Here is an 8,080-nt window from a genome sequence, read left to right as displayed (position 1 = left end):
ATAAGAGTGTGGGATATTGGGTGGGGATGTAATAGCAAAGAGAAAGAAGATAAAAAAGAAGAAGATAAGACATTGCTGTGTAAGCACAATGGCAAAATTGTCACTTGGAAAGGCCTATTTTCTTCTTTGAGGGGGCAGAGGACAACACCATTACTGTCACCAACCCATGCAGAGGGAAAGAAAAAAAACAGGAAAAGGGAAAGAAATATCCGTATCTTTGCTTATTCAGATCTTTCATTTACATACAGAAAAGGAAAATCAGAGCTGGTTGATGACAACCCTGAAATACTTGCATTTTTTCAATGGAAAAATGAGCTACACTGGGGTGTTTAAAAATTAAATGCTCATTTCAGAAGTCAGAAAACACAACACCTTCTTGAAAGCAAACTGTGCCAAAAATCTGCTTTGGGTGGGTGGAACACGCTCTGTGGGATCGACTGTTCATATTTCAATCAACAGTAATTATCTGGAAAAGCATTCAACCAGAACAGACTGAATACCCTTTTCTTATGAGAAGAACACCCAAACCCCCTGCCTGGAYGTAGGAGAAAAATTTCCAACAAAGAAATGGAACTGGAATTCTGACCTCCTGCTCTGGGGGAACAGTGATGGGCCACCTCACCCTTCTGAGTGTAGACCATTAACTCTAGAACCACTCATGGGTAACAGCTCTCACCTAACAGTCTGTCTCTAGATCAAAATAATAGAGCTGGCACTCTCCTGGCTGTTGCCTTTGTTTCTSTCTGGATAGGGGAATGTCTGACACCACCAGATGATTTTATTGCTTGCTGGCGGGATCTTGGAGCTCATCTCATGGAATATCACTCCAGGATGCTTCTCTAGTACCAATGCTGTACTAACATAAAGTACCCACTGTGCTGACACAAAGAGCTTATGGACACAGTCACCACTGCTAGATGGCTTTATTGAGTGTCTTGAACCACATTTCCCCCAAATTTTCCCCTCATCCCCTAATTTCTAACTTYCAAATGAAATTAGAGGCCTTTTTATTGTTAAATGTGTCCGCAGTGCCAACTCTTCCACCATCACCACCAGAAATAAGTCATGTTTTCTGTGGTCCCCTCAGACTTCTGTGAGGAACTCAAAACATGCATTTTTCAGGGTATTTCCACATAATTCCCAGCTCCTCCACTCTTCCCCAACACTGACTGCAAAATACCCCAAGTACTGCAGGAACCAAGGAAGAACCCACCATCAGCAAGTTCTTCAGGCACTGTCAGAAGAGAAGTTTTCACCAGGGCATAATTAACTTTTGGAATCAGGGTACCTTTAGCTAACACAAACCATTCTTAGGCTCCTTTACCTTGAGTATTTCTCCATCAGTCGTGGTTTGGACATTTTCAGCAGTGAAATGGGTTCAAGATGAGGCTCTGGAGCTCTCATTCCCTGCCAAACCTAGATGACACTTCCTAGTCTGTAAAGTCTGTACTTCCACCTTGTCAGGTGGAATAGGTTTGGCCCTTCCAAGCATTTTGTGCAGTGACATCCATCCCTGAACTATGTTTCCACAAAACATTTTTTTACAGGATACAACTGCATTCACAGATGTCTTCCATGATCCCTTGACTGAAGGCTTTCACAAGCAGGATCAAAGCGCTTAYGTAGCTTCTTACAACACATGTGGGGAAGACTCAGTAGTTCTTCAATTCTCTTTTTCTCTCTGTCTCTGGTCTTCCCTGGGCATTGTTTTCCGTTTGGCCTAAGACTTCAGTCACATTGAGCCTGGATTGCCTAAGGAGAAAAGAGTGTGGAAAGCAGTTTTATGGCTGTATCCTCCTGACAGAGGCAGAACTGCAGAATCCCAGCTCCTGAAAATTTCTTCTAGAACTAGTGAGTGAGTTTCAGTAATTCAAATGACCAGTGTCACAGCCTTTTTTCCCCCAAAGCTTCTAGCTATTCTTCTTCTTCCCTCTCTTTAACAGGGATGGAAAGAAGGCAGCAACGAAAATATACTGGGAAGACTGAATCAGCAGTTCTCAAACTGGTATGTGAACAACACCCACAACCAAGAGAAGAACTGAGATTTGGAAAGCCTAGTGTGCCATGGTTTCTTAAAATGTTTGAACACACAGACCCAGCCACCCTCCTAGCCCGTGACTGGAAGGGGCAGAGYTGTTCCTCACCACTCTGCCAGCTTCTGCTCGTACAGCTCCCTGCGCTCACGGTTCCTCTTGTCCTGCAAGGTCTCACCAGCCAGGCCATACATTGCCATTAAGAGGCCTCCTGCAGGGATCCTAGAGGAGGAGGCAGAAAAGTCACCAGTCACCCAGGGGACACACAACAGCAGTAACATACTGGCATCAGCAAAAGGAGCAGGCAGGGGCCAGATGTCACATCAGGGGAGTGTCATATTCCCCAACACTCACATCACACCACAGACTAAGGTACTCCTGTTCTACCATCATCCACCAAACAAAGCCTCTCTTCAGCTGTGACTCACTGGCGCCCCTGTGATAACAYATTTTGAATTTACTCATTGACAGGCATGCACTGGACAAAGGGGTGGAAGGATTTATGGTGTCCAATGAAGACCCCATCAAATTCCTATCGTAACTCAGACARGCACCCTGATGGTGCCAAGTAACACAAATAAAGCTCATTCAGGTAGGATCCCTAGATTCCCTTGTGAGGGTATTTACCAATCATCACTCTGAAAAGAAATCTGCATGTGAAGTCAGATTTCTCCTGAGTCAAAGATCATTGTCCTGAAGGACAGAGCCTCTGAGAGAGAACCATGGGTTCCTCCATGACCCAGGGAGCTTTAGGAGATTCAGGACTGCTAGAAGGGCACACAAAGACCATGTGCTACCTTACAGCCCTGGGTTGTGTAGCCCAGCCATGCAGCTACTCCCTCAGTGCTTCCCAATAGCTGCTGCTCCACATTTTAGCTTTGATGGAGCTGATGCTGTCCCCTCTAATAAGCAAACAGCAGCAAATAGGATGCTCTGAGAGCACTGAGCTCTCACTACTGGGAAAGCAGCAAAAACAAATCAAGAAACAAAGAAGAAAAACAGTTTAAAGGCTGGAAGAAAAGTGAGGTCCCAAGAAAAATACAGAACATGCCTCAGGGCAAGAGAGGAAGGGAAGCTCCTGTAGCCCCTCCTATGATTCCTATGACATACAGGCTTGCTGTGTGCAGCCACTGTCTAACCAAAACCCTTCAAGAGTAGCTTGAAGTGTCTCAATCTCTCACTGGCAGCACTCACAACTCACCCAAATGCTGTTCCAAACATGATGCCACCTGCCAGGCCCTGAAGACCCAAGTGCATTCTGAAAAGGGCTCCTGTGAAGGCTAAAAAAAGAACAAACCCACTGAAACCAGAAACAACATCCCATAGCCATCTCACACCAACTCAGAGAACTGCTTTGCTGCATTTCTCTTCTCCGTGAGCTGACATCTGCTTTTAACAGAGTAGAAAGCAAGTGCCATGGCCAGTGGGATGGAACCTCACCCACCACASAGCCCCCACGGGTCCCTGCACTGAAACACTGCACAAAGTTCTTTCTGCTTCAGAAAAACTGCCAAAGTTTTTCCTGTACCATAAAAGTATCTATGAAAGTAAAACCAAGCTCTCTCTAGGCTGCAGYACGAGCCCTCTCCCCCTTTTTCTGTTCAACAACAGCTAATAATAGTAGCTGCCATGTAAGGCAGAGAAGASCAGTAAAACGTGTATCCAACTGTAAGGGCAATAAAGGCCCTGTAAAACTGAACAAGCAGATYACTTACCCAGAGCCCCGTTGCCAAAAGCAGGCATGCAAAACTTAGCATGAAAAGAGCAGCTCATAAGCAGTGTGCTGAATTGTTACCAAAAGTAGAAATTAAAAATGCTTTCCCTGCTTATGAGAGCAGGTTATGCACCAAGTGTTGCCTTCACCCCYCACAAGCATTTTTTACCCAAAATACTCCAGCAAGTACCTTGCAGATGAACTGATAACCCCAAAACTCCCCAATGTTTTCAGCAGTGCATTGGTATCTGTTACAAATAAAAACACTCAGCAGGCAAACAACAGAGCAAAGTCAATGCAACAAGAAGCAAAACCCAACAGCACAGAGGCTGCTCAAACCCAAGGGATGTGGATACCTGCTCATGCTTTTTTGCTACAACCCTTGCTAACAAGYAGAAAAGCACCCCAGGTCACAGCATTCTTACCTCCTGCTGCAGCAAAATTACTGATGGTGGTTTTATCACGGTACGCAGACAGGCCTGTGCTCACCACGCTGCAAAGGTAAGGCACAGAAGTCAGCACTTGCACATGGAAAGAGAGAAGCAGCAAAACACAGCCTGAAATCAAGCTGGATTTCATTAAGCCAGCCCTCAGGTTGCCTCTAACTGCCTGGCTGCCCATCTGTTCAGAGCACACACATACCAGCCGTGACTTCTGTGACTTGACTGCAGGCAGCTGCACAGACACAGGCTGGGAATATCAGAGTTCCTGGTCTGGATCTGGGATATTATTTTTCTTTTTTATAATCAAAGATCTTTTTTTCCATTATACAGAACCATAGAACAGTTTGGGTTGGAAGTGATGTTAAAGATYATCCAGTTCCAAGCCCCCACTGTGGGCAGGGGCACCTTCCACTGGACCAGGTTTCTTTGAGCTCCATCCAACCCGGCCTGGAAYACCTCCAGGGATGGKGCATSCACAACTTCTCTGAACTACCTGCTCTAGTGCCTAGGAACATACAGTAGAGTCAAGAATAAAAGAAACTGAGCAATGAAAAAGCCCTGTCATTGAGTTAATCAGTCCTGATGCAAGACCCTTATCCCCAGAAGCACATGTTAGTTAGATCTTGCCTTATGAACAGTCCCCAGCAGAACAGCTAAGTCACACTCACGACACCAGCAGGGTCACCTACTCTTGTGGCATCAGATTTCCCTCCAGGGTAGATAAACCATCTCCTCCAAAAACATCAGCTAAGCCCCAAAACACTTTCTGTTCTCAGTTCAGCAGCCACATCCTCCCCAGCATTTCAGCAAGCCTCCTGCATGACAATGACTAGCAACCAGCAATCCTCCTCTCCTCCCCTACACAAATAAACCAAAGCAATTTGGGTTTTAATTGTGAAACTTGAAAGTTTTCACAACTGCAGGACTAAACCTTCAACTTTTAGCAAGTTGAAGGGCTTTTTAGAAACAATGCTGAGCAGCAAATATCCTTGTTCAGAACATTTTCCAAAGGGTCGGCGAAAAAGGTGCTGATCTAACTGCAGGGGAGACACCTGGTGGAAGATGACGAGGTTACATGTCAAATCCAAAGAAACCCAAAGAAATCAAAATCTCCTGGAGAGAAAGCAAACAACACAGTAACTAAATCTAAAACCAGATACTAAACTAAAAGGTGCTAAAGAAATGGAGAGAGAGCAAGAAGAAAGGAAGAAATTCAGACAGGAACAAAATAAATAGGGAGACAGAAATATAAAATAATGCCAGTCAGCACTGTGGGATCTCAAATGCAGGAGAATTTAACCAGAACACATCTGCAGAGAGAGTCAATGCAGGTTTAGGACAACACATAAATTTACTAGTTTGAACAACAAGGAAGGAGATATCCCTAGCTCAAAAGGGCTTTACTGAGAAGACCATGCTCAGTTTGATGTTCTATAGTCAGAAATGCACTGAAACACGCAAGGAAGAAAATCAGGGAAGTGGAACACCATCTCTGCATTGATTTAGTGGGTGTAAGAAAAATCCTGAAGGCCTAAAGTGGTATATARAACTGGTAGGTCTGATACTCAGCAACTACTCAAGAAAAGGCTGATCCTCTGCAAGTGTTTGAGGACAAGAACAAAGTACACCAGCGTATACAAACTACGAGTAGTGACAACTGTAACACCAGTGTGTACAAACTAGGAGTAATGAGACATAGAAAGAGAAAAATCAGTGCGGGTTAGAAAGCACTTCCAGAAACTGCCAACACACTGTAACACTCCCTCAGAGAAACACGGACAAAAAGAGATGAAGCAAAAGCAGAAAGAAGCTGTCAAGAAAGGGAAGAACAGTGTTCAAGTCAGTACCAGCAGGAACTAGATGTATGAACAGGGCTTTTCCACTTTTAGGGTTTGTGTTAGCTCATTAGAAGATGTGAATTCTGGGACAATTCTAAAAGGTTCAACTCTCTTAATGTGTGAATCAACCAGATTCACRTTAAGGCAACACCGGGAGCTTTAGTCAATTACCGGAGCCTTGGGCACTGCTGGCATGAAGGGCTCCTGGCTGAAGGATGGGCACAAGCACATGGCAGCTCTGTTCCCACTGCCAATGGGAARCACTTACTTGAATACGGTGGTGAAAGCCGTGACCCTCCAGCTCCAGCGCCAGCCGTAGCGGATGAAACTCCGGAGACCAGCACGGTGTGCGGATTGCTGAGGGGACAGAGGGGACATGTCACAGGTCACAGCCCCGTCCTCCTGCCAGCACCACCAGCCCCCTGCAAGCATGACAGGTTGTGGGACTGATGTCCCTTGGGACTGACATCCTGACTCTAAGGGAACAAATCAGCCAGCTTCAGAGGGAAAGCTACTCCCAGCCACCAACAGGAAAACCAAKAATCAATTCCAGCTTGGAATATCTATTGGTCCTTCTAATCCTGCTGCTGAAAGACATCTGGGTGAAGTAGGAGGGCTTTCTGAGGACCGTACAGGAAAGCAGCAGAGGAGAAGGGGGAAAAACTAAAAACTACTTCATTATTCCAAGTTCATTAGTATTAATAAATAATAACCATCAATAAATAATAGTGACTAAATAATAACCATTTACATTAAATGTTAAGATACCATCAGTCTCTGCAGTTTGACGCTGGCACTTACTAGTTTGAAAAGGATTTTTAAAATATGTCATAAACAGAAGCTCCACAAAAATTAAAAATGTTGGATTTATAACCATGAGAGTAAATAAATTTTCTTTTCCAGTGCTTGTGGTGTAGGTTACAAGCCTGGGTGCAGATATACCAGAGAGCCATCAGACTGAAGCCAGGCAGGCATAATTTGCAGGTCACTACAACAGGGGCCAAATCTAATTTTAAGTCATGCAAAAGTTACATCGGGCAGATTTTTAATGGCGTTTTCTTCCTCATAATCCAGGTAACCAACACTTTAATTGAATAACAAACCCTTAAAACTTCGAACACATCTACAAAATGTGACAAAGGTTCTTTGTTGTGCTGTAGTTCTAAAAGAATTTTAAATGGTCTTAAAACGACTCACATTAATAAGACAAGAGCACAAACCCAATTTGACACTATATAGTCTCCTGTCAGCACACCAAAATTTAAAAGCTGAAAGCTTTTTCGAGACATATTAATCAGCCATTTAACAGCGCGCTAAACTTTGCTACCAACTTTTTCCGTAACGATGGACACTTTATTAACCTAACTGAGTGTAATTCAGGGAACCGCTAACGCCCGCAGCAGCTGACCGGGCAGGCTGCACGCATTTACACACTCCCGGCAAACCTTTTGGCACGAAGTACCAGAGCGTGGCACACACACRTGTCCTACAAACACGAGGCCACCCGGCCTCCTACGGACTCTGGTGTCCCCCAGCCCGCGGCTCCAAGGGCGGCTTCCACACCCGGCGGYTTGCCAAGGCCGAGGCCTCCCGGGGCGCTGCGGGTCCCAGCGCTCCCCCCGTGCATTGCCCGGCACCGCGGGGCTCCCGGGGCTCGTACCACGGCATCGGCGCGGTTCTGGAAGAGCTCGCCGTGGCTGCGCTCGATGTAGGCCTTGCGGGCGCTGACGAAGGCGGGCAACCCCCCGTAGAGCCAGCCCACCACGCCCGCCGTGAACGCCGCCTTGACGATGTTCACCGTCTCCTCCGGGAACTGCTGCCGCTCGCTGCAAGGGAAGGGCGGCGAAGGGCGCGGGGTCGGTCGGCAGAGGCACGGCGGGACCGCCACGACCCAGCCCAGCAGAGTCCCGCCCGGCCCATCCCATCCCATCCCGTCCCGTCCCACCCGAGCCCGGCCCGGCGCTCACTCTCGCCGCCAGAGCTCGCTCAGCCGTTCCCAGCCCGTCTGCGGCAGCGGCGCGGGGCGGCCGAACCCCGTCTGAGCGCCGGGAA

The 8,080-nt window shown here is 46.6% G+C and overlaps 1 protein-coding gene across 1 annotated transcript; it reads right to left on the bottom strand.

Moving 5' to 3' along the window:
• Positions 1-200: 200 nt before the first annotated feature.
• On the bottom strand, positions 201-8,078 carry TIMMDC1 (translocase of inner mitochondrial membrane domain containing 1; the record flags this gene model as incomplete). The annotated part of the gene is made up of 7 exons (XM_057389917.1): positions 201-1,752; positions 2,145-2,255; positions 3,235-3,313; positions 4,173-4,240; positions 6,297-6,385; positions 7,689-7,854; positions 7,996-8,078. Coding segments are annotated over 7 exons (696 nt in total), but the record flags the coding sequence as incomplete, so codon positions are not given.
• Between the last annotated feature and the right edge of the window lie 2 nt (positions 8,079-8,080).

This window comes from Malurus melanocephalus, unplaced genomic scaffold (assembly GCF_030028575.1).
Source record: "Malurus melanocephalus ecotype Western Australia unplaced genomic scaffold, MMel_1.1 scaffold_21, whole genome shotgun sequence".
Taxonomy (NCBI): domain Eukaryota; kingdom Metazoa; phylum Chordata; class Aves; order Passeriformes; family Maluridae; genus Malurus; species Malurus melanocephalus.
Note: the sequence above shows the minus strand (reverse complement) of the source record. Positions and strands in the feature narration are given on the sequence as shown.